Source organism: Penicillium hispanicum (genome assembly GCF_028827665.1).
Source record: "Penicillium hispanicum strain IBT 35686 chromosome Unknown utg000002l_segment0_segment0, whole genome shotgun sequence".
In the NCBI taxonomy this organism is placed as follows: Eukaryota; Fungi; Ascomycota; class Eurotiomycetes; order Eurotiales; family Aspergillaceae; genus Penicillium; species Penicillium hispanicum.
Window position 1 is genome coordinate 73,763 of NW_026623194.1, and position 25,706 is coordinate 99,468.

At 49.8% G+C, this 25,706-nt stretch overlaps 8 protein-coding genes across 8 annotated transcripts; 4 read left to right on the forward strand and 4 right to left on the reverse strand.

Annotated features, from left to right (window-relative positions):
• Positions 1–520: 520 nt before the first annotated feature.
• Positions 521–1,569, forward strand: N7459_001811 (uncharacterized protein; the record flags this gene model as incomplete). The annotated part of the gene is made up of 2 exons (XM_056940996.1): positions 521–579; positions 669–1,569. The coding sequence occupies 2 exons, from the start codon at positions 521–523 to the stop codon at positions 1,567–1,569; spliced, it is 960 nt and encodes a 319-aa protein (XP_056802851.1).
• A 2,915-nt stretch (positions 1,570–4,484) lies between these two features.
• N7459_001812 (uncharacterized protein) lies at positions 4,485–6,970 on the forward strand (the record flags this gene model as incomplete). The annotated part of the gene is made up of 4 exons (XM_056940997.1): positions 4,485–4,519; positions 4,657–5,198; positions 5,401–5,544; positions 5,676–6,970. The coding sequence occupies 4 exons, from the start codon at positions 4,485–4,487 to the stop codon at positions 6,968–6,970; spliced, it is 2,016 nt and encodes a 671-aa protein (XP_056802852.1).
• Positions 6,971–9,614: 2,644 nt separating this feature from the next.
• On the reverse strand, positions 9,615–10,025 carry N7459_001813 (uncharacterized protein; the record flags this gene model as incomplete). Its single annotated transcript, XM_056940998.1, has 2 exons — positions 9,615–9,907; positions 9,965–10,025. 2 exons carry the CDS (start codon positions 10,023–10,025, stop codon positions 9,615–9,617), a joined length of 354 nt encoding a protein of 117 aa, XP_056802853.1.
• A 4,478-nt stretch (positions 10,026–14,503) lies between these two features.
• N7459_001814 (uncharacterized protein) lies at positions 14,504–15,506 on the reverse strand (the record flags this gene model as incomplete). The annotated part of the gene is made up of 4 exons (XM_056940999.1): positions 14,504–14,639; positions 14,708–14,785; positions 14,887–15,201; positions 15,265–15,506. The coding sequence occupies 4 exons, from the start codon at positions 15,504–15,506 to the stop codon at positions 14,504–14,506; spliced, it is 771 nt and encodes a 256-aa protein (XP_056802854.1).
• Positions 15,507–16,283: 777 nt separating this feature from the next.
• On the reverse strand, positions 16,284–17,951 carry N7459_001815 (class I SAM-dependent methyltransferase; the record flags this gene model as incomplete). The annotated part of the gene is made up of 9 exons (XM_056941000.1): positions 16,284–16,398; positions 16,467–16,895; positions 16,957–17,166; positions 17,292–17,332; positions 17,380–17,455; positions 17,513–17,584; positions 17,704–17,760; positions 17,815–17,867; positions 17,925–17,951. 9 exons carry the CDS (start codon positions 17,949–17,951, stop codon positions 16,284–16,286), a joined length of 1,080 nt encoding a protein of 359 aa, XP_056802855.1.
• Positions 17,952–19,669: 1,718 nt separating this feature from the next.
• On the forward strand, positions 19,670–20,778 carry N7459_001816 (NAD(P)-dependent alcohol dehydrogenase; the record flags this gene model as incomplete). Its single annotated transcript, XM_056941001.1, has 3 exons — positions 19,670–19,952; positions 20,016–20,445; positions 20,499–20,778. 3 exons carry the CDS (start codon positions 19,670–19,672, stop codon positions 20,776–20,778), a joined length of 993 nt encoding a protein of 330 aa, XP_056802856.1.
• A 319-nt stretch (positions 20,779–21,097) lies between these two features.
• Positions 21,098–22,713, forward strand: N7459_001817 (uncharacterized protein; the record flags this gene model as incomplete). The annotated part of the gene is made up of 2 exons (XM_056941002.1): positions 21,098–21,499; positions 21,583–22,713. 2 exons carry the CDS (start codon positions 21,098–21,100, stop codon positions 22,711–22,713), a joined length of 1,533 nt encoding a protein of 510 aa, XP_056802857.1.
• Positions 22,714–23,326: 613 nt separating this feature from the next.
• Positions 23,327–25,020, reverse strand: N7459_001818 (NAD(P)/FAD-dependent oxidoreductase; the record flags this gene model as incomplete). The annotated part of the gene is made up of 3 exons (XM_056941003.1): positions 23,327–23,469; positions 23,533–24,492; positions 24,558–25,020. Coding segments are annotated over 3 exons (1,566 nt in total), but the record flags the coding sequence as incomplete, so codon positions are not given.
• Positions 25,021–25,706: the final 686 nt, after the last annotated feature.

Here is a 25,706-nt window from a genome sequence, read left to right on the forward strand (position 1 = left end):
CTTCTGGCGCGGCTCTCCATCCAGTTGCGGGTTTATGTTAGGTCCCATGGTCCAGAAACAGGCGTCAGGCACGCCTACCAGAAAAGGCGCAACCCGAGTGTCCTGCCTCCTGGTCTTATATTACTCAGGACTTGACCACCCTGCGCTTCTTCATGTTTGCGGATTCGTCCAAATTTCGTTCTGAAACTGGCCCTTCGCCCCATTTCCGACTCTGCGTGACCCCCCGTCCAATGTAATCGTCTATTTTCTTTTGGTGTCCTCAGCCATTTGCCTACGTACTATTTTTGTCTTCATGATTCCCGCCCCCGTTCCTCCCTTCCCGGCTATACCAGCAAGCCTCCAGCCATTCTCTGCGACACCAAAAAGCCTGAGTACTCGAGCGAGCTCGGCCAGTAGTACACTGGATATCTTGTCTCGCCCCAGGTCAGCACAAACAAATATCAACACCTTTCTCGTCTTTCCTTTCCGTATTGCGCCTGGGTGGTTTGATCACATCCACTCACACTCTTGCAGCAACACCATGGCTCAGCGTCCTATTTATGTGCCCTCGGGGAACGGTCCCATCATTCATCGTCCAAGGTACTTCTACACCATGTATAGTGGTTTTTCTAATCCCCGCCTCCGACCAAGAGTCAATTCTCTCCATTACTCTTGCTAAGTGGTAAAAGGGCTCCTTCAGCACCTCGAGCATATGGCCTCCGAGACCAGCTTGTACTGGGAATTGATTTTGAGCAATCTCGCCCTCAATACCATGGAATCTCTACTCCCCTGGACAGCCATGGCCATGTGATGAATCGACATATAGGACGGCTATCCTACCCTTCAACTGGACCACTCCCTCCAGTCCCCATGTACCCCGAATGGAACCACCCACTCCGTGACTCTATGCGACATGATGTTGTGCCTTACAGTGCCCCGGAAAGCACGGAGTATATAATTGAGAGGAACGGCCGCCGAGCTTCGGACGTAACCCGAGGAATCTCTCAATACCCTTCTCAGAGACGCACCTGTAATCGTGGGGATGAATTTGACGGCCCACACCAGATCCTGGAACCACCTCCATCTCGGAACCATCCAACCCGGGAGGAAGAGCTGCCGCAGCTCCCAACTAATCTAGATGCCTCAGATCAAGACAGAATCCTGCACCAAGTCAATGACCGCCTGTCACAGTGCGCCTATGACTTCTTTGCAAGATACTCTTTCCCAATTCCCCTGGAACAGGACAAGAGACCAGTCCAAGTTGCTTCAGATCGGGAATGGAATGAGTGGGTGCACCTTCTGAAGAGGCTGGCTACTCGTCGCCGCATTCCTCGGCACACCTTGCACAACGGTCAAATCAAGCAGCTGATTACTGTACTGGAGAACTCGCTGGAGATGCGCCATGCTGCCAAGCACAGTTCTCGCCCTGTCAAGGATGACCGTAATGTGCTTCAGCTTATCTCCGCGGGGACACAGGTTGCGAAAATCCTCAAGGATTCCAGCGCCATGCAGTTCTTTGACCGTCTTTATGTTGACACGGAGAAGCTGATCCACGAGCGCCGCCGCCGCGTGAGATTTGCAAACCCTTGATTCCACGACAGGATGGCCTTGATATCGCCCTGGATATCTAATGTCAATTGATGATTACTTCCGTGGACAGTTATCCCAGATTCTGTTGCCTACCTGATTCTTCTCGCCTATGGATCCCGGACTATCTTATTCCACATGGACTTCCGCCGAGGACCGCTTGTCAATCGCGTGGCCAATGAATTCCTTGATATCCTAGGACTTGCCTTGCTGCCTGGCCATCGATGATTGCCAATATGAAACCATGCCGGTCCCTTGGATAGTTAGATTAACCACGGCTGCAAGTATGACGACACCACAATACGACTCTTGTGCTCCTCCTGATTTGTCATGAGACAAGCTGCGAAGGATGAGGCTTCACCGTGGCCCCACGTCTCATCTAGCAGCAGGATTCGCCCCTGTGGCCAATCATGAACTACAACTTAATCTGTGCTGTATATCTTATCTTACTGGTTCTTGTTGGCTGTCTGTCTTTCTATTTATGGTGTTGGCACCGTCATTTCGCCAATCTCGGTTCTTTCTGTTTACTGTTTGTGCTCTTACATCTTTCCGTTTTGTGGTCTGTTCTCGCTTCCTTTTCGGGTATTTATAGTTTTGGCCGGCTGTCTCGTATCTCGTGTATTCTTGCTTTTTCTTGACTTGTGTATCACTTCCACAGATGAATGATCAGCACGATGGCTCGACGGTGATGATGTACTTAACAGCGCCGGTCTTCAATCCTGGGGAGATAGGCCAGCAATTGTACTGATCGCTCCGTTCAAACCGCAGAGTCCGCTCCATCGAGTGACACTAGGTGGAAATAACGGAATACAAGCCTTTGGGCTTGGGTAAGTCGTGGGAATTTCTTCATGCTTTGTGGATGATGGGCTTCTATAGCACAACCCCTTTTCTCTCCCCCTCTGCTGCACACGATAAGCCCACGAAGACTGTCACTGTGTCTGGCGATATGACACTTTTTGATCCGGTTTGACCTACACTATGCGTCGCCCTGTATCTGGAAAAGTCACCTCCAGCTTCAGGTGGGAACCATGCAATTCGAATTATTTGCGCTACTGTTTCCAAGGTAAAGGGAACGTCCTTGGTACATTACCATCTATGATACTAGGGTACCTGACTGTAGTATCTTGGTGTTTGCGCTGACTTCCTGTCTTTCTGAGCTTATGGCGGAGCTAAATAGGTGGTACTATTGGTAAATGTGTTCAGAACATGTGGGTTTACGGTCTGCCGAACAGATTTATCATGGCAGACCATTGCTGTGGAAAGATAATTTCATCCCAGATTCATGAACGAAATGAGAACATCAACAATATTGGCTCGGTTTTGGCTCCCCTTCGCGAAGCTTTAATTTGGTCCTTTGGCTTATTCCGAATGGCGTGCCAGTGCCAGGGGTCGGACTTTCAGCATCCCTTTTTTCATTGGCAGATAAATGATGAATTTTCGCTTCCGCTATCACGTAGATATCGAACAAACTTTTGACCGTTGACCATAACGCTGCTTTGTGTTGATTTTATCTTGATCTTTCTTCCACAGTATATAAGGCAGCATCATTGAGCATATAGGAAATTAATAGAAAAGAAGGCAGATCAGTCAATAGATTGCGTGTTGCTATAAAGGCCCCTCCATCGCCGCTTCAACTTTACACGGTTTTTTTCACCTTGCTGCTCTTTCTTTCTCCCTATTTCCCATGCAAACCCGGCTCGTGAGGCATTTTTTGCCATTGATCCGGATCACTGGCCTCCACTAGCCCCCTATGCCTGGTGCGACTCGTCAGCTCCTCTACAGTACCTCGAATGTAATCTGCGCTGCTTTAGCTCGGCCTGCCCTGCGCAAACATAGCCTTCAACATACTGAGCAAAGCGACCTTCTCAATCTCGTCCACCACCTCCATCCTAGAATCCTGCCTTGGCTGCCGCACCGAATCATTAAATCGCTGCTCCAACGGCCGGGAATTTGCCTCGATTTTCCTTTCCCCATTCTCGTTGAACCATTTTCAAGGGAGATCATGCAACATTACAGATGCTACAGGAACCCTTGTCGAGAAGTTAGGCACGGAAGACGGTAAAGTGGAAAGGAAGGTTTATGAAGGATATCGATGTTATGTTATGAGAGCGTGGATTAGACTAGAGAAGCAGACATAAGGTACCTATCATTCTGGTCTCGCTTCATTCGAATCTAGGACTTCAGGATCTCCTAGACCAAATATGTTCGAGATCACGAACCCATCCCCGTAGCCTATTCTTGCGACAAAGAAAGCATCTTCATGCGCCGTTTCTGGCAAGTACATGGACAAACAGTTTGTAACTGCCAGGCCCCCTCTTTCTTCTTCTTTTTCAGGTACGGCGGAGAGCAAGCCACTGCGACAAAGCATAGGGGATATGACTTGAAATGGATCCTGGGTCGCTGGGCTGAAGCTAGCAACTCACCGTCTCTGGCTCTAACGTTCGAAACCCGGCCTTCGTGTCCACCCATGAATGACGTCGCATGGAGACTATACGCCACAGAATATCCGGCTGTAAGAGCGCTCGACTGTTGCGAATTTGTTTGAGTCCGACCGGGGAACTGGAGTACTATTGCTGATTCCCATAGGTACAACTTCGTGAAGACGTATGTAGATGGAGGGCACATTGCTTGAGAGAGCATCTCCGTACGTCGCGTTGAGCCGCCTCTGCTGAACAGTGCTGAGGAATGGTGCTATTCATCGCCTTGCAATTCGGATACTAGTGGCTCTATGGGGAACCGTGTCACTCCATCAGAGCATGATAATCGGCTTTCCGTTTCTTGACAACGGCGGAGATATAGTTAGCTCGATTAATTCTCCCGTACGAAGGTACATACCAAAGGTCAGCCTCATAGTGATCAACGTCTATTTATGACTTGGATTGGCTCCACACTCTAGATTCGACTCATGTATACACGCAATGAACCCAATGATGGGTAGATATTGGGGGGAGCGGTAAGGGAAGCCACCTATTCCTGAGGCGAACAGAAGGACGTGCGGGACATATCTGGCCAGATCCAGCGCATAGGCTGGAACCCGTCCATGTTGCTCGGATAGCATGGCGCGTTTGCTCGTGATGCTCGGCCGTGTAGATCTGCTGCCCGTGGTCTGTCGACAGAAGGAGCCACAGTTCAGGAACTTCAATCACCCAAAAAGGATATGTCGAAAATGAGCTTACCTAACCTTACATCCGATCAGCTGCCAGTCGAGGCGCTGCTCGAATCATTCATTCCAGGCTATAGATTCCTCACCCATCTTTGCTCCTATTATTTCCGCATTGATATTTCGTCATATCTGTTTATTGTTGCGGCGTTGTTCGCGTTCTGGACGTATGCTGCCAAAGCATTCTGGGACCACTTCCAATCGTTCCTTTTCTTTGTTGCTGCAACTGTCGAAATCAGATCTCACGATGACCTGCACAATGACGCCATGCGCTGGCTTTCTACCCATACCGATCTCACTGCTTCACGGAAGGCCGTCGCCGGAACGAAAAGGAATCTTCCCTGTGACGATAAAAACGACGAGGATGACGTCTCAGACGCAGACCGAGCACAATTCAATGTTGACCTGTCGAAGCCCTGGCTGAAGAGACCTCGCAACAAGCGAAAGATTCGATATACCCCGGGACCGCTGCGTTTCCATTGTTCTACCTAGAAGGGATGCTGGACTTTTCTGTATCGTCAGTCTTTCAGGTCTCCCAACAGCCCTTGGGCCGCTAGCATGGAGAACTTGTCTTTCTATGCTGCACCCTGGAACAAATATGTCCTGAGAAGCCTTGTATCGGACATGCAGCAGGCTTCACTTGACCAGGACAGCTACCGCATAAATATTTATAGAGTTATCGACCATTATCCTTGGCCATGAACAAAAGAAACGCATAGTGAAAGACATCCAGGACTACCTCGACCCTGGTACTCGCAAATGGTACGAGGATCGTGGCATGCCATATCGACGCGGCTATCTGTTCCACGGCCTGCCCGGTACAGGTAAAACAACCATGTGCCTGGCGTTTGGTAGCCTGCTCAATCTGGATATCTACTCGGTCAGTCTTTGCGTCTGGACGAGGATAGCCTCACACTGCCATTTCAATCTCTTCCCAAATACTGTATAGTTGTTCTCGAAGACGTGGACCAGGCCGGGCTTCCAAAGTGTAAGACCGCCAACAGCATGCGACGGCCATGCGAGGATGCAGCGCACGATGAACAGGATAGTGAGTCGGAGGCGAATAATGACAGACAACCCCCTAACGGGATCACTCTTTCTGGCTTGCTTAACATTGTCGATGGCGTAGCCGCCCATGAAGGCCGCGTTTTGATCATGACCACCAACGCCTCGGAGAAGCTGGACCACGCTCTTCTCCGCCCAGATCGCGTTGATTTTCAGGTTGAATTTGGCCGCGCAGGCGCTCTGGGTCTCCAAGAACACTTTCTTTTGATCTTTATGGAGCCTGCGGTGAAGCACGTCATGGGTGATCTGGACTCTTGTCGACGGATGATACCATACTCCTCGCCAGCTTCCTCCGAATGGACACGAAATTTTATCGGCCATCTATCGACTAGGTTCGCAGCGAGCGTCCCTCCTGATCGGTACACTGCAGTGGAGGTTCAGAATTACCTTTGGCAATACTGTAGTCGTCCTGTGGAGGCAGTCAACAGTGTGCATCGCTGGGTAGGCAAGCCGCCAGCGCCTTTCGATATCGGCTTCGCAGCACCACTTTCGACATTCCGGATCGCCGATGCCCCGGGCCTGTACGTGGTTCACGGTCGAGCGTACAATATCCGGGTCCGCGCTGTCATCTTCTCCTGGTCCAGAACGCAGGACAGGAGAACCGGCGAGGCGGTTGAGCTCCGGGCGGTTCTTCTCCGGCGTGCCTCAAACGGCAGCAAGGAAAGATATTGGGATGCCGGCCCCGGGGATGTATTGAAGTCTCAGACGCAACTCTGCAAGAGGCCGTCCAGCGCGAGGTGTGGAACGACACTAGCCTCCATTTCTCCAAAGATTGTTCACACACTTTCGGTCAAAAAATGGAGCCAGTCAACAAACAGTGAACAACGAGAGTGGATCGAGCTTCCCTGCGTCATCAGAATCTCCGAGTTTGATGACTTTCCTCCGGTCGACTCCGGACGTGCGTCCAGCCGAACAAGCCAGATGGAAGACAATACCGAGGAGCACGAAGTTTTCGCGTGGGCAACAGAGGCTGAGGTCCGAGCTGGCAAGTACAAGAATATCATTCTGGAAGCCTTTGAGAAGGAAGAGACGGTGAATAAGCGACTTCCACAGGTCATGTCGAGGAGGGAAGAACGGGCGGTGCTGAACGGCCTAAGACTGGAAAGAACTTCAATTTTAGACGGTTACACCTTGTTCCCATCCAGGTACTTAGCTTTATCAACACTCATAATACTGTAGAGACGTCCTTCAATGAAAGCGTGGCAGCTACTAGATAAGCAACCACGTAGGCTTCTGTCACCTGTCGGACGATCCCTCGGCCAACCAGCCGTGATTCCAGGTTAAGTACTGCGTTAGACTAGTCTGGGGGCAACTAAGAGGACTGGCCCTGTCGTTGAAGCATTCCGTAGTCCAACCATACCTTTTCTGACACCGGGCCGGGAGATCGTGACCCAGCAAGGAACCCGGAGGCACCTCACGTCGGCCCGGCAGTACGTCCGGCGAGGCATCCATCCACAAGCACGGAAAACGGTCAAGGGATCTTACTGAAAATCTTGGTACACCAGGTTGATACGCCGTGAAGGCGCGTCCGGTTATCAGCCTGCTAAAATGCCCGCGGGGGGGGGGGGTGGAAAATATCGCAGCGGAGGTTCTTGCAGGTCAAGTGAGGCGACCAGATGTCTTCAGTTCGGATACATGAGTGGCCGCAAGCGATGCAGCGCAGCGGACGCCGCGACGTATCAGCTGGCGGGCGTGTTTGACCATGTCAAGGATGGAAAGCGTGCTTGCGCATGCAAGCGGTAGATCTCGACGGCGATTAGATTTGATGGTATGATTCGATGATATACAGATGTTCCTGGCGGTCTTGGACTTGCCGCTCGAAGTAAAATTGGCTCGGCGGGTTTGTCGCCTCGCGAAGTTAGGATGGCTGCATCTTTCATCAGGTTTCGCTTGAGACAGAAATATACCGGTAATCGAAAGCAAACAGGGGAGTCATGACAATAGCGAAGACTGACTGCCGCACAAGTCGATGATGGCCTTGAGGGTCATGGTGTCATCGCACTCCAGCTTCCTCGTCTTCACAGACGATGCAGGAATCTGAAGGACCCGCTGTAAAGGCAAACCTGGCGGTGATGCACAGAAGCGCCTTCTTAGTCGGGTTATGAGGAGGTGAGATACTATTGTGGGCAGGCTGAGAATGACGGAGCTCATGAATCACCCCGTACCCGATTCATGGGTTGTTGTCTCCGGTCTTCGCCTGTAACATCGTTCCGATCGCTTGTCCAATATGCCGCGCGTTTCGCCGGATTCATGCTGCCCTAACACAATGCACTCGATCGGAGTGAAATGAATCAGCAAAAGGTTGATCCGGTGAGTCCGGATCAGCACGAAATTCAACTGGTATTGAGACAGTCACCGAAGAGGCCGTCCAGCGTGAGGTAATGTCTGACCCGCACTTCCCCAGGATCGTTGGCACTTGTTATGTCAAACAATAAAGACGGTGGATGCGCACGAACCTGCGGGAATGAGCCGAATGGTCAAATGGCCAAGTGGCCCTTCATCATGGACGTATCGGCACTAAGTAGCGCCAAGCGAGCAGGGTAAGCCTGGTGACGTCGGATATGTCTCTCGAAAGTGAACCAGATAGTTGCACGTAAACGCTGAGAATACAAAGACATCACATAGGCAACACAGGCTGGGGCCTGGACCGGCAAGTACAAATCCCACAGAGACCGTCAGAACACCGCTCTCGAAGCTTTCAGCGGAAGGTGTTGAGTGGGAGACGATGTTATTCCTAGTGGGAGACGCAGAATATATCCATAGCTTGATCATTCATAACGACCCTCAATCCTGGAATAGCGACTTACCTTTCTTTCGCGTAGATTCATTGCTCCTTTCGACATTGTTCACCTGCGTGCCTTGCACAAAGCCGTCGCATATTGGTCCAGGTTCCACCACATTTGGTTGAGGTAAATCCCATTGCGGTCACAATGCCGTGAACGCAACGCGGTCAATGGCAAGCCATAACCCTACGGTCCGGCGGTTGGTTCGATCAGCTGGAGATGCTACCCCAGTTCTCAGCGGACGATGACACAGTAACTGAAGGCCACACCTGGGAGTGGTCAAGGACCTTCCTGAGGTCGGTGAAAAAAAAATTCGGAACAATGCCGAGAGCAGACAAAATCCTGGAATAGGCAATCCTTGAAGTTAGTCATTGTATGTATACTCACATTTAGACAAGCAACATACCGAGGATAGAGACGATTCCAGGATACGGATTCATAGGATGGAAGATCCTATGATAGACCTGGTTTTCATATCGTCAACACTTTCCCGGTCTCTGCATCTTCCACCGATATAAATCCATATCTGTACAGATTTTCCATGGTGTCCGCGACGGGTGGTGACTCAATGAAAGTCCTAGGCGTTAGATGAGCCAAACAAATGTGGAATATGACCCGGTGTTGCTCATGAGGGTACAAACATAAGATGACGAAAGTCAAGGACACTCGGATGAGAGAGACTGAGACCTGGGGCAAGCTGGAGCCAATTTGAGCGCCGGCCGCTATTGTTGGAACCATCCCATGCTCATCCCAGGATCGAACCAGGCTTGTATTAGAGGTCCCTGAGATCCCAATCTTATTCCTGATCTACCTGAGCAGGATATTGGACGCCATTAGCGTCTGGGTCGGGGTTATCGCCCCATATTCAGTGCAGAAAGCATGTCAAAGCTGCAACAAGCAGTCCGAGTCCATCAAATGGAGTGGGAGGCGTTTCGTATCGGTCGAAGGGTGCTATGATTCTATTCGCTTGTAACCGTGGGCAGCACCTGGGCACTCAAATCCAACGAGCCCCGATAATTGCGAGAGGCTATGGGGTCTCATTAAATCCCGAGTCCACCCGGCAGCTGGGGATCTGGCACGATGCTGGCCTTGTGCTTGCGCAGCGCGATCAGTTCCGATCCAAAACTCTGTCGAATCTCAAATTCGAACGTCGAATAGGGAAGCAGGGCTGACTCCAGCCGATCCTCGAGACCATAACCTGGGTCTAGCAGAGCAAGTTCGACGGCAGAATGAGAGGGATCGGTGGATTCGAGGAGACTGAGATGATCGAGGACGAATAGTAGGAAGGACAGCCTAGCCCTCAGACGGGGAAACACACAATTCCCCCGCCGCACTGAGAGGTGTTAGTGGTGGAGCAAGGAGAACCGCGCACTGAAGACGCGGTTCATACCCAGGAACTCAACGAAGCGGAGACTCAAAAGCAGATTACCTGAGCGGCATAGACTCAACATCGGATTCCGCGTCTGTTATAGCGTTAGTGTTCAGCGCGAATCATAAACCTGATCAATAGGAATAATGATACCTGCGTGAATAGGGCCAGCTAAGTGAAGCGGAGAGGCAATTCCAGACTAAAAAGTCATCCCTGAGGATGCTTCGAAGTTAGAGGGCAATCCGAGGAAGGAATGGCACGACGAAAGAAAACCCAGTTACATTTGCAAGTGCGAACCATAGCAAGCTGCGTATCTCATCTCACGGGTGCTAGAAAAGCCATAATAAAAGCCTGATTGATATACACTTTATTAGGATTGCAGATAAAACCCCATCAGAGAGTCGCAGCAAACAGGTTCAAGCGTTCAGTGCTTTTTACGGGTCTTTAAAACGGTTGTTTGGAAATTCCAATTCCTTTGGTGGCCTTGCTATCGCAGAAACCGTCTTGTTTCTCTGGAAGGGACATTTTGAAGAAGACCCGTTATATCACCATATAATGTCGTGGCTTATATTACGCGGCAACGAGCAAAAGGATTGGTTTGCCTGTGAGACTCATCTAAATTCCGCCGAACGCACTATCAAAGAGAGATTATCGGGCCTTCAGTTATCACCTCCACCTATCATCCGCGATACCCTGGCAGCCAAAGACGAGCTCTTAATATTACTCTGTCAGGCACCTGCGGCCCGTATAAGAGGGGAATATCTTGCGGATGACTCTCACGCTCGAATAATCGATGCTTACGAGAAGCACAATAAGCTAGCTCGCAGATATCTAGGCGAACTGTCGATGAGTGATATCGATCATGCGTTGCGTATAAAGGCTTTATTGGTCTCTTGCGAGATGTCTTTATCAACAGTCAGCGACAAAAAACTTCTATACCGGGGAAGCAAGTATACCTCGATGCCATGCGCTGCGTCAGAGATTTGGACGGGTCTATTGACCCTACATTGCTAAGATGATATACACGCCAGAACAAATTGCCGAGAATGCGATATATTGCTGATGGTGAGTAATAACAGTTCCAGGGCGACCGAGGTCAGCGCCAATTGATTATTGATTAATAGGAGAAGAGCAAACCTAACCAAACGTAAGAATGCATGGTGGAACCCGCACGTATCACATGATTGTACTGATCCGGTGAGGTCCATGATTTACCTAGTGGTCGAGCTCACTGAGAAAGCTTTTCCTTGATATCACACGGGTAATACACTATGATGTGGAATGCATACTGGTAATCTTCATTTATATGCTCGATGGCCTGCAGGGAGAACATATGATATGGGGAAGCGTTATATTCGAAGGCTTATCTAGGATAAGGGCAGTACTATTCCTATCAAAATAAGATTTATATCCACATCGAGCGGAAGATGGCCTTTTCCAATGAAGGCACGGCATCTAGGAGTTTCTGAAATACGGCATCATGCATCAGAACCTCCATATTCCACGTTGTATAGTCACATAAGAGCTTCTGAATGTCCCTTATTTGTTCGCTTTCTATAAAGACAAATCTTAATAAACTCACAATATCTCCAGTGCGGTCCTCAGATAGAGTGAAATTTCCCAACAACTGAGTGAGCTGGTGCAGGGACAAAACGCGTAGTAAGGTCTAGTCCGTTTGGTAAGCAATATAATGTATCCTAGCATAATCCAAAAGGGCCTCCCTGTAATCCTCTGTAGGGTTAGTTGGTATATTCTTTTCGTTGTTGTCCTAGGTCACCTAGCCAAGTTCTTCAACCAAATGAGATTTGTAATTATCAATTAACATTGGATGGAAAATATTTCTGGTCAGATTTGTAGGGTTCCAACGTTTTATTGGGGTCCAGATGGGTTCGTCGTCATCTGTTTAATAGAGTTCGGAAGTTGGTAATGGCACCGAGTAATCACCAGTATATATAAATTCACAGTAACGGCCAAAGTCGACCTTATCTATTTTGTCATTAACAGATGAATTGAATATCTGCTTTAGAAAAATGGCTGTCAACGCATTATGGATCTAGAACTGCTTTTGGTTTTTGCTGATAATGAACTCAACAGTCCCAGATTGCATAATACTAGGTGTGCATCAGTTACAGAAGCGTTTACTCTTCGTGGCACTTAACTTACTCATGATAATTAGGTCGTATTGTGGTCTATAATGGTAAACGAGATTCGCAATGATCAGACCAACGACAGAGGTATCCATATAGATTTACACAGACCAGAGGTACAAAGATTGGAAGGAAAACGAGAGGTAAGAGGGTGCCTTTATATGCTCTACCCAGACAACAGAACCCGTAACTGAACACAGGTCAGACCTTGTGAAGAGACGAGTGGCTGTGGCACAGTGGAACCTATATTCCACAAGCCGTAGTCACTTGTTCGAGTTATATCAAGGTAGACTATGGATCCTCCTGCAGCTGGAAAGTCTTAACTCTGATATAAAAAGCATCCACAGTAGCCCATGGACGATATAACTCATATCCACATCAGGGCTTACAGGGTCAACCTAGGCGTCAACCTAAGCTATCCTAAGAATCCCGAAAACTTCGTTGATTCTGGCCGTGAAAAGAAGTAAATCGAGAATGAGAGATTCTATACATCAACTACTGCTCCAGATTTCGGGATATCAACTATTCTAACTTGGCCAAGCACCTATTGTCTTTGGTAAGGTATAAGCAAAACAGGACATCCTCAGTATACTGATAAAGGGCTGAGAATTTTGAGAATTCCGTCACATAGTGTGGGCAGATATAAAACCAGCTCTTATCCTCGAGCTTATTATTAATATACTTCCTACTTTAGTAATATTCACGGGCTAAGTCGTCAATATTATCCTCAGTAATATTTGATGAGCAGCCCCTAGACTCAAGATATATCAGAACTCCGGAGAAGGATTTAAAGGTTTTGTAGTAACTGCAGCTTTCCATCATTCGAGGTTAATGTTTCTATTGATACTGGAGAGTTAGGTCAGCATCGAACGCACAATATTGATTATGGTACCTTATACTATTTCGAAGTTGTTCTTGTTCGTAAATACCTCTCGCACTTAACACGCAAGTTATGTATATCGACGTTATACTCTCTAAGTTTCTTAGCGGACTAATAGTAAAGGTTACAGTCTAAGCAGAAGTGATAATATTTAGTTAAGTGGGTTTTAAGCTTGTTAAGGGTTCCAAAATCTTATAACAGTAAATATTGTAGGCAAAAGTTATATCTGCTAGGCACTTTGAGATATATATCTTTCGATGCTGTTAAAATAAAGACTTAACAGCACCTCTCGCACCACTTATATCGGGATGTGTTCCTGCAGCATACATAGAGTGCGCCTTTCGAAGCAAAATCCCTCTCACAGACAGTACATTGATACTCTATTCCATCGAAGATAAGATATAGGCCAAGTTCAATCCTCTAGGTTAACAGTGAAGCGGCTAAATGGAGCTGGATGAGAAGAAAAGTGGGATCCTCCAACTGACTGGCAACCCAGGTGACACCAACCTTTTGACTTCGGCACTAACCACAATTCATTGGCTTGTTGAGTGTCCCCTCTGGGGAGGCGATGCCACAGGCGCCACGGTATAAGCCAATAAAAGCTGCCTAGGTACGTAGCTGACAGCTCACCTGGTAGAATGTACCATGACCCTTTGCAATAAACGAGGCGCGGCAAAGATTGCCATACTGCAATTAGTATTAGAACCTACTAAAAAGGACTTAAATAACTTACTATAAGATAGGCCTACTAAAAGACTAAGTAGTATATATATTTTATCCTACTAAGACTAATAATATATATATACCCCTATATATACTAAAATCGCTAAATATATTATATATACTATAATATTACTAGATTTAATAGTACATTTAGCAGTCGCTAATTCGAAATAGTTATATTAGATATTATAGTGATAAAGAGGAAGATAGATTAATACTATAAAGATTTATTATATAGATAATCTTTACAAAAGGACTCGCGATATAAAGAAACTATTTACTTTACTAAGATTATAAATAAACTACACTTAAGAGATCTATATCTTATAAAGATGCTAGTTACTATAGTAGAAGTAAGGAATTAGAGGAAAAAAGCCCTTATATCGACCTACAAGGACATAGGCCCTCGAAGGAGAGGGATAATATTACGACCCCGGCCCTTATAGGGACCGTATATATAGTCTCTATAGTCCTATATACCGTATATACCTATAATCTATATAGGCCGCCGTACCGCGCAGGGATTTACACCCCTATGTATACACAGATAGCACTCCAGCGATTAGTTTACACTCAGAATCGAGTCACTGGTTTCTTCATTCTAATCCTTTTATCATATTATCGGACCGCCTTGCAGCGCCGGTCCTAACACAATAAAGACATGGAAATCTAGTGTGCAAGATTCAAGTTGGTTCGCTGTTGCTGAAGTAATGGATAGGTCACTAGATGCTAAGCTTTGGGGCAAGAATTATGGAGGCAGCAACACCGCACTTTCACCGCCTTAGCTTCGATCCTACTTCGTTTAGATATTCACAGAACCCAATCGGACATATCAAAATAATCATTCGACGGCCCCGATTGTGCGAGATTCCAGCTGATATAGAGACGGTCTACCCAAACAGATTTTTTACTCGGCCTGCTCCAGTACTCCCAGTCAACTAGGTAGCTGTCAACAGAGTCAGAATAGGCCCTAGTAAACCAAGTCGCAAAGTGCTAGACAGAGAGGGGACTTACCATTTGTTACCTTCACTGTCCCAGATGAGGTTGCGCATCGCATCATCGGTATGGACAACTCCACTACGAACTGTCTCTCTGAAATGGCATCAGCCGGTCCTCTGCATGATCCAAACACCAGGAACCACGAGAGAGACGTGGGGCAGTTGAACACATCGGAGAACAAAGCAAAGACTTACAGCCATGCGGCCTTAAAGGCACTTCTTAGACGATCCCGCTCAGCAAGGGACATCTGGCCACTGAAAAATAAAGCTGACGGATCCGAACCGGACAGTTTCTCCATCAATATATAGAGCTTGTAGCCTCCTGGAACCCATTCCTCATGGGACTGCTTGTCCACTTTGTAGGAAAACAAAGAAGGGGTGCTGGAGCAGCGGGCCTTTGTCAAGCAGGATAGAGCTTCAATTTCTGAACTGAAGTTGGTAGGAATCTCGGAGACGGCCTGCTTCGCACGAAAATCGGACCTCTTTCTCGTCGTTTTCAACCACGGAATTCTGAGGACTTTGTCAGAACACTACAACGTCCGTGGTCTCATTATGTGGTCAGAGGATACTCACTGCAACCGAATTTTGATGACGGCGGTAGGTGGGCCATCCCCAGACACCTTGGAGCAGCAGAACACACCGCGTGCTTCAGAGTTGATGCCTAACTCCTCGCAATCTCTCTGATGCTGTTGATATGCATGTTCTCTTATTTTGGTTTCCAGCTTCCATACTGAACCAGAGGGGAAAGAGACTTTTGTGCCAATAAATTCATCGTCGTCAAACCAGACGTCGAAGTCATTTAGCTTGTATCCCATGGTGCAATGCTTTCCCAGCAGGCTAGTTGAAGGACTTCCGTGACGGCGACATAGACTTTGGACGAAAGAGTTGGGCGCTTTTGGCAAAAGATGGGGGAAGGGGCTCCATGGATAGGGAGGGGAAATCCATTGTCCGGGCGCTTGTCAGCGAATCATACTGCCCAGGCCCGCCCTAGGTAGTTCTTAGGGGCCATAGTAGCACCCCTAGCAATTCGCGTGGTTCTGTCGAATGTCACTTTTTGTTTGAATCTATCTTTCGCAGTTCAGCTTTGAGCCATGATATGAGAGAAGGCAAACCCACGAGGCGAGTGATGACTCGGTCCCAAACGAGCCAGGCATGATCGCCAAGCAGAAGGCCCGCCTCATCAAGATACATCCTGAAGAGCCCGAGAGAAACCAGGCGATTTTTCAAAGAAGAGAGCGAAAGATGCGTGAAATAACAGAGGGAACTCAAGCCCTTGGTCTGGAGCGGGAGAGCCGCCAAAATACCTCTCATACTATCATTCCCGCATGGTTGGATAGGTCCGGTCGGGATTATGTCCGTCTAGATGGTCGGTCAACTTACGTGGACCTAATGCAAGACCGGCGGGGTGGATACAATAACATGACTGCTTCTGGAGGTCGGCAATATGTACAGAGGCAATGATTCTGGGAGGGAATGAGGACGCTTCTCTTTTTCTTTTTTTGTTATCGCCCCCTAGAATTTGGTAATGACCATTCGTCATAATCCCACGCTGCTCTTCCCCAGCAGTTCATATACACCCAGAAGAACACTGATCAGACATTTCTCTTGGAGGACTCTCCGGCCAGCTGGCTAGCAGTCGGGGTCAGCTCGGTCTGCGCATTCTTCTCTAGTTCCTCCTCAGTTGGCTTGCGGGCCCAAATGCGCCGCCTGACAAGTGAAAGGTTAGTCCGCGGTTTCGGCGAGTCGGTTGAAGCGTATTTGCTAGAAATACTCACGCATGGATATAAATGTGGTACCGGGGGTTTTGCACCTCCGCGCGGGCCTTGGCCACATAGACTTGAACTTCCTCCTTGCTCCACGGCTCCGGATGTCCAAACTTGGTGAGCAGATACATGGCCCACCCCTCCATGCCAACCTTCCACATGTGGTGGTTCAGTCGACCAGTCTCCTTGAGGAGTGGGTCCCTCGGCCACGGTCCAATGGGCCACTTGTACAGCTTCTCATGGATATCAACGAATCCCGCCTTCTCAATCTGATCTCGCATAGTGTCGAGGGTATCCACGGGGCGGCCTGAATTTGCAGCCGCCTGGATGATATTCGGACCCCAGGTATGGAGGATGTTGTCTTTGGGCAGACTGTCATCGTCGGCGTGGAGGCTGCAGCCTCCTTCGAACTGTTCTATCCAGCCGCCGGGTTCGAGATTGCTGGGCACGGACCATGGTTATTTGGGCGTACAAATTCACCGTTGCGACGGGCATGGCTTACTCGTAGCATTGGTTGTACACGGTTGTCCACTCCTTGGGTGTGAATGCGCCCAGCATGATACTCATGTGGATGAGGTCGAACTTTTCACGCCATGTCCATTGCTGAAGAACATCGTCCACTTCCAAGACACAGTTGGGCGGCATCCAGTCGACGGGTGGTGGGTAAAGATCGACTCCGCGCACAGTGGCTTGGTGGGAGGTTAGCACGGCCCTGGGCGCATCACAGACAGATCCAGGAGGGAGATACCATTGGGAAACATGTCTGCCATGTCACTGCAGGGTTGATTGGCCTTGTCAGCGGAAGTCCTGATGCCTCATGAAAGCGAGATCACTCACACTGCCCAGCTGCCTCGACCAGTACCAATATCCAAAACGTGCTGTTTCGCATGAGCAACCATTCCTCGACCGAGAAAGATCCGCTCACTACCTTTGGCTCTTTGATAGGTGCCTGGAACAACGGATTGGCCGTGTCAGAGTCAACAACGAGTTGCGACAGGTGACTGTGAGATGGTCAATTAACGTCGAAAGTGGCATAGCATCCCGACTGTGATGAATACCCGGCCTCTAGTGCTTCAAACTGCTGTTCATCAGAAGGACCCCTGGGTGCTGTTAGATCGCATTGTCTCTGACTGCGCAACAGGTGCGGTCCTCGTTTACCAGTATTTACCCTCTCGAATGGTTTGATACCTGGGCGCAAGCTGATCAGCGTCTTTCGCAAGGAACAAAAAAACTCGGGCTGCAGACATACCGCCGGCCATTCTCCATCACCCCCCGATAGATCGAGGAAGCGAGAGACGTGGTTTCCCTGTCAGTCAAAACGGGTCAGTGCAATGCTGTGGCAGCGATCATCGGCACGTACGACTGGAAGTCGCTGGGCTCATAGGCGTCATGCGACGCATAATAGTCGGGGTCCTAGCGACGGTGGCAATAAGCCGGCTGTTGCGACGATGGGAGACTCATCGCACTTACAACCGCGATATGTTCCTCCTCCGGCATGGCTGCGGGCGTGGATCAACAGCGTGGAAACGACAAGACTTTGGTTCGATCAAAGCCTCGCAGGAGGGAGGTTTGCAGGTGGGGTTTGGAGATGGTATTTGAGGGGAGCGAAGAGTGAGTGAGCCCAGTGGGCCTCGGGCTTTTGGCAGCTTGACTTCCGTCCTCCCATTCGTCTTCTTCACTCCGCATGCTTACTCCGATGCTCGCTACTCACTTAGAACTGTGCCCATTCGTTTCTTTGTCCCTCCGAGTCTTGTCCTCACTGGGAGACACTCGAGAGATGGCGCACACACAGACACACAGCAGACGATCCTTCCTGTATCCAGCATCGCTTATGATCCCATCGCTCGAGCGCCGCACTGACACACAACTCGAGGCAATTGGCGACTACAGAAGAGACTCGGTGGTCGAAGCCTATGCATCTCCGCTCCTTATCCTGCACGACGGAACTGGCCTTTGGATTGTCTCTCGTGAAATGACAGGCAATCAGTGCGGCAAGTGGGTTGCCCTGACTTGCGGGTACGCCCGTACGACCCACGGACGCGAATCGCATCTTCTCGTTAGCGATGGCGGGAGCAAAGGCATTTTTAGCTGAACAAGCGCTTTGCCAGCGGAAATGGATTCTGGGCCAAAGCCGTTGTGCTAAACCATTTCGTCTTCCGACCCCTGTCGCATGGGATGGCTGTTCCAGAGTATCGGGACGGCATCGCCATTGCTCTCGCAGGGCAGGGTGTTTGGCGAAAGGGGAGACTGGATCGCCGGTGCACTGACGTGGTTAAACTCAGAAATGGGCTCTTTCCATCGCTTCACAGGCCGAGGACAAGCTCCCCAGCAGCAGGAATCAGTTATTGCCTAGCCTGCATGGTGGATAGGCCGTGGTTCACCCGAAATGGCGGTCATCTGTCCTAACATCGGGATTGGCGGGTAAGGCCACCTGCTTCCATTGAAAGACTGGTCGCCTGGCAGTTTTAACAACGGACAAGGCCTAGTGCTTTGGTGCATCCGTAGATGTCAGAAGTGTCCCTGATCGCTCTTGTTGGGAAGCCAATCTCGTTGTCGCGATCCAGTCCAACATGCGATTTCTCTGCGCGACCACATCAGCATCTGCGTCGCATTGAGTCCCAACGGTTCTAAACGCGGTAATTCCCCCGATAGATTCTCTACCCTGCTGGGGAATTTAGGGGCAAGCAACCGCGGTCCAAGAGAGTCTCTAGAAACTTACCCTACGTCATGGATTTTGCTGCCGTCGTCGACTCATTTCCGACCGTGATCGATTGGAAAGATCGTCGCTAGTCTCCGAGAACTCTGACTCTACACAATCAGTTACACCACATACGCACCTCGCCCGCCCGAATCAGATTGACCAAAATATGATTTGATTATCCTGGGTTCTCGGCTTGCCCGGTAGCAGAAACTTTCCTCTCTGCGGGAGATCGTTTTCCACGGTGACTGGAGTGAGCTTGCCGAGGATCCACTAAGAATTTCCTCGCTCCCACATTGGGGATGGGGAATGATGTGCGGTAGAACCATGGCGCGTCTCTCTGCGCAGCAAGTTGAGAAAAAGAAACCGGCCTTATCGTGGAGGAGTGTGGGTTGCTTGCCAGGGTGGTTTAAATAGCGGATGTTTCTTCGCATCTGTTTCGTTTTGCAACATCGACTCACCATTCAGTGCACCGCAATTCCTTGCACTCACTTGCCTTGCGATCGACCTCTGCACAATGAGCATCACGTTCGAAGTTTTCCGCGGCACGAAGGAGGGCGGGATCGTCGTCGACAAGACAACTCGCACCCTGCAGCCCAGGGAAGTCTACATCGAGACTACACACTCCGGCCTCTGTGGGACGGATGAGCATTTTTTGGAGTCCGGCCAGGTTCTTGGCCACGAGGGCATTGGCATCGTCCGGCAGCTCGGAAATGACGTCAAGAATATCAAGGTGGGAGATCGCGTCGGATTCGGTTACACACATTACGTGTGTGGTACCTGTGACAAGTGCTTGAGTGGTGAGGGCCCCTAGAAGACTCACGACACGACCAGACTGTCGGAACTGACCAGCCTCAAACTAGGATGGGATCAGTACTGCGAAAACAAGAAAGAATACGGATCCCATGACCACGACATCGGCTCTCTCAGCGAAGGTGCCGTTTGGGACGCCGGCTGCGTCGTACCCATCCCTGATGGCTATGACTCCGCAGATGCCGCGCCATTGATGTGCGCTGGCGGGACGGTGTGGACGGTGCTCACAGAATATGGCGTGCGCCCCACAGACCGCGTCGCAATCATGGGCATTGGTGGCCTTGGGCACTTGGCGATTAAGCTCGCCGCCGCCATTGGATGCCATGTGGTTGTGCTGTCCAGCTCCGAGGCGAAACGTGAAGAAGCCTTCAGCTTCGGCGCCTCAGAGTATCACGTCTACCGATCCGGCCAGGAGTTGAAGGATTTTAAACCAGTCAATCATCTGTTGCTGTGCGGCAGCGCTTCTGTCGATTACAAATCGTAAGTCTCTGGGTGGATATGTTTCCATTATGGGTTTTGCTAACTTGCTATAGCCTCATCCCTCTGATGGACATTCACGGTTCGATTTATCCGTTGACTGTGGACTTCAAACCCTCCCTTGTGCCGCTACTGTATATGAACACGAAGGGCATTCGGATCCAAGGCTCCCTTGTTGCATCTCGCCGCAGCTTGCGGTCCTTGATGCAGTTCGCCGCGGACAAGAAGATTGCACCCACTAGCATGACATTCCCCCTGACCCATAGTGGGCTGGAAAAGGCCTTGGAGACTTTGCGCAATGGGAAGATGAGGTACCGCGGCGTTCTGGTGCGGTAAGCCGCCTGGACTGCGACAATGCTGTAATGTAGATGAGAAATGAGATAAGAGTGTAATGAATATTGATATAGATGCAACCCCCTGTTTTAGCTGCGCCTGGCGCGGTTGAGTGAACGAGAATCATCTCACGGTGACAGCCTTCAGTGCTTGAGACCGTTCTGTTTCCTTTTTCTTCCCACCTTTCCCTCTCCCTCCCTCACAACGCCCTCCACAACGTCTCTCAACGACACACTGCTTGACACCGCTCGAAAGGCCCTCTACATGTGGTTCCTACAGCCCTTCATCTGAAGTTCAGAACAGCAACGCTAGAAAAAGAAACATGGCAACTCCAGCTCAAAGCAACCGGCCTTGGGCCCCCTTCTCGGACGGCAGCCTGGTTGACCAGGCATTCAATCTCCCTGAGCCTCACAAAGTGACTCTCCGGGAGATTAAAAACGTCCTGCAGGACACACGGAATTTTTGTGCATGGCTTGAATCCGTGGTGCAGATCTTGAAGACCCAAGGCCTGGACAAGCTGATTGACATCCGAATTCCAAGACCTTTTACGAAGAACCCGCAGCTCGAGCACTGGTTACATCTTTCAAAGCAGATACAACAGTGGTTGATGAAAGGCATTTCCGGAAAACTACGCTGGAAGGTGTATCGCCAGGGAAAGCGGCTGGAGCTAGCGGACGAGTTCATCGACGAGGCCAAGCGAGTCTTTCAGAGCAAGAAAGCCTACGTGGATTTCATGCAGTTACCAGACTGACCTCAGTGAAGCGATCGGACTACAGGTCGACAAGGAACTTTGTGGCCAGTTTCCAGGACCAATACAACCGTCTGCAGGGCCATCAGATCAACGTTCACCCTTACTTTGCGCTCTGTACTCTCCTGAACCAGCTAGATGCCGGAATGGACAGGCATGTTGTGACCTCGATTCTCTCGGAGATGGAGTCAAAGGCTACTGGTGGGACTCTTTGGAAAGTATTTGACCTTGTGGATTTCCAAATCACTTGTGCCAGCATTATCGCTCACCTCGAGGATGCCAAATCCCGTGGAGCGCAGGATGCGGCTCCACCAGAGCCACCATCCCAGACAATCCCCAGACTGGAAGGGTCTTCTCCAAAGCAAAAGCATATGCCACCACCAAACGTAACCGCGGCTGCTCATGCAAAGAGCTGGCGCGAACGGTCGCCCCAGCTGAACGAGCGGAACCAGTGTGCCTATTGCGAGGGCCACTCCCATACACCAGCGCAATGCTGGTATCTCAATCCGCACCTTCGACGCGTAGGCTGGAAGCCCAAGAAACATCTCTGGGCCTACAAAAGGCGCGAAACTAGGGAACTGAACAAGCCCCAGGGCAGCCGCAAGAGAAAGCGTTCTGCTAGCCCGACTGGGTCGGTGGTCGGCCCCAGAAAGCGTACACCGATCAAACCAGTCAATGATTCGAAAATCGGGGCACTTGCAGGTCGTACTACCAGACTGCTGCCTGTACTTTGCGGAGCGTTCACTAGTAGCTTGCGCTTCGCGTCGTCGCAGCAGGATTGGGCCGTCTGTAGTGAATTTGATTTTCACATCTGCGCCGACAGGTCGTCTTTGATCATGTACATCTTGTACGGCCCCGACGAAGCTCCGCTGGAATGGATTTCTCCAGAGGGAAAGCCGCAAAAGGCTGTGGCCAAAGGCAAGGCCGTTATTCGGCTTGCATTCGATACCGGCGTTGTCAAAGAGATTGCTATTGACTGTGTCTACCAGCCGGACTGTCGGTTTAGTCTGTTCTCCGCAAAACAAGCCGAACGAGAGGCCCGGATTGTCTACAACAAGGCCAACAAATGTCTTGATGATCGCTGGTGTGGCAACAAAAAGATCTTTGGCCATGTGTTCGAGGAGAATGGGTTCCCTTTTCTCCGAACTACGAAATCGCAGGGATCTGCAGGTCGTCATTTTTCTGACTGAACGTTACAGAGAAATGATTTACGGGGAAAGGTATGAATGGGATTATGGGTGAATTCTTTGTGGCTGGATGTGCATCATGCTTCGGTCAGACCGACTTACCACTTTCATCGGATGGGTTCAGTGGAATAGTAGAATGCGCAACGGCCCATCCTGTGAGATAGCTAGCTCATTCAAGGAATCCAAGCCACGGTCTCTGTATTTCTATTTGCTCGTCTCCGAGTATAAGCAAGTATAGTAGCGGACACGTCACTCCGTTGCTTCTAGTAGCGTCCGCTTATAGCTGCATCATCGCATCGATTCTCCAGGTGCGCTGAAATATTCCGAGACTCACTTTCTCACAGACTGAGGATTACCATCGAATTCATACAGCTTGAGGAGCTGTGCCGTCTGTTTATGGATTTCTGAACTTTCCAGTCCACTGTGCGGGACTCAAGCACCGGATGGCAACATGAAAGGCTGTAGATGGTATTGCATAACTATCTGGAAGGTTTCGGAAACATAGATCGTTCAGGATCAATTGTAAAGACCTGTGCCTCGTCCTCTATTCTCTATTGAAAAGCTTTCTTTCCCCGAGAACGCTCAGACGCTTTTCGCAAATTTCTATGACTCACAAAGAACTTCTCACCTGCGGATTAACCGACTTGTGAATTCTTGCTCTGCTAAATCGGAAACACTCGGGCAGACCTGTTTCCTTCCATGAATGGCCATTTATAAGTTTGACCAGCCCGGGGGCACAGGTAAAAACCTTGGCCATTCCTATCCATCGAGTAAATGGGTCAGTTGGTCTACGTGGCAAGCCGCAAGGCCGAGAGCACTTACCGTGGCCGTTGAAGCCAGCACAGATCCACTGGCCCTCGAGTCCCTCGATGTGGCCGACCAGAGGTACTCGATCAGCAGTCATGGCAAGGATTCCGGTCCACGCGTGATCCAAGCCCTCTCCGTGTCGGAGGGGGACATTGTCCGGCTCTTGGGACAACTGTGTAAACTCACGCGTGCTGTTTCTCGCAATATGCTCACTGAATTCGGTGTCGTCAAACGTAATAAGACCATCAGGTAGATCCGAGGCGTCTCTTGTCCCCGTGCCCCCAAGTACAATTGTGCCGTCGCGAAGGGAATTCACAGAGAAGAACTCCTCCGCTCCGTAGCTGAGAGCCATGGTATGTTTCAAGGCATCTTCGCCGGACAGGGAAAGCCGTGGAATAAATGACTGGACCTGCGACCGACGTGGGGTGATAAACTCCCTCAGCTCTGGGACCAAGTAGGCCGCATAAGCATTCGTGCAGTGTATCACACTCTCAGTCGCGACGATACCTCGTGGGGTGTGGACTTCCCATCGGTGACCGGCTGTATTCGAGCTTCGAGCTTTGGCGATGTTTGTTGCAGGGCAATGCGTCCATAGCTTGCCGCCTTTACTGACAAAGTCGTTCAAGATCCACTGGACGAGTTTTCCAGGATGATTGGTTCCTGCACGCCACTCATAGGCGCACAACGCGTTGGGGACCCTTGTTCTGGCTTTTGCCTCCTTGCCCTGGTAGAACTTTATATGCGAGGTCGCGCCCCCGGCAGCCTGGAGTGCTGCCAGGGAATCTGCTAGCCTCTCAACGAACTTCTCAGAGAGTCCGACTTCAAACGTATTTGTGAATCTGAACTCGGAGTCGACATGGTTTGCTTCCACAAACTCGTGCACCTTTTCCAGGACGACTCTCTCATTCGCAAGGATCTTCTTGGCTTGTTCGGGTCCATGGACTGCAGCATAGCCAGGGAACCCGCGAAATGAATCTAGCAATCACAGTCAGAGAAAGCAATTAGCAACGGGGCACTGGCCGGACTAGATGTTTACTTACCAGGGCGGATATGGCCTGCGTTTCTCCCACTCGCCCCCGAAACAGCCTCGCGAGCTTCGAGAATTACAATGTCCTCGGGCTTGGTGCCGCTTTCAACCAGCTTCCAAGCTGTCAGCGCCCCTGAGATTCCAGAGCCGATAATAAGGTACTTGGTGGAGGCTGGGACTTCAGCAGTGCGATTCGCATGTAGAAGAGGAAACGAGCGTGTCGTACGGTGCCAGATGGACAGAGTCGAAGACGGGACCGGCAATGAGGGATTCATTCTCTCAGCCCATCCAACACCGATTTCCTTTTTCCAACTGTCGAGAAGATCGATGTGCTCAGATTCCTTGCCGGAATGAGGCGGGGGTATTCTCCCTTGGTCAGACGGGCTGCTTATCGGGCGGCAGATGCCGCTCGGCCATTTTGTCGCCCGCTTGTCGGCGAAGTGTCCGAAGTAGTCGAGTGCATTGCCTTTATTGGTCTGAGACGAAGCGGGGTTGACTGATACGCCAATGATTACAGGGGTTCTAGTAATTTCTGTGATCACGACATTGTCATTCTCACCTTGTACCCCGCTTAGATGATACGTTCTTCGAAGACATCAACAGATAAATCTAGTGACATACAACGACATGAGTCGCCACGCGATCAGAGCCAACTATTGGGGTTCGAGGTAGCCTCCCAAACAGAAGATAATTATTGTCAAAACTAGAGGAAAGCAAAGTATTCATCGTAGATGTAGTCATTCAATCTTAGTAGCTGATGGGGCAATGGGGCTGAGATTGAGTTGAATGATCTTGCACTGTGAATATGTCAGTGAACCAAGTTCCATCTACGGGAGGCGACGGCCCAGTGGTAGCGGATAGACCAATTGAGTCGATGATGTGGAAGGTATTTATACAGTTGAGCATTTTAGCCGGATGGTATGTGTAGAATGCAGTGTCCCATGGTTGAAATTGTAGTCTATATTATGATAACCGGATGGTAATGATGATCCCAGAAAGCAACGCTCTAACATGAATTTCCCGAATGCAGTAGACAAGAGACGCTAAATAACATTCCATTCCCATGCAAAGGTCGAACGCTGAGCAATATCCCACGAAACATAAGAAAAATGCCGAAGGCCGAGAATTAAATCAGAAAAGATGACCGTGTATGTTCCAGAAT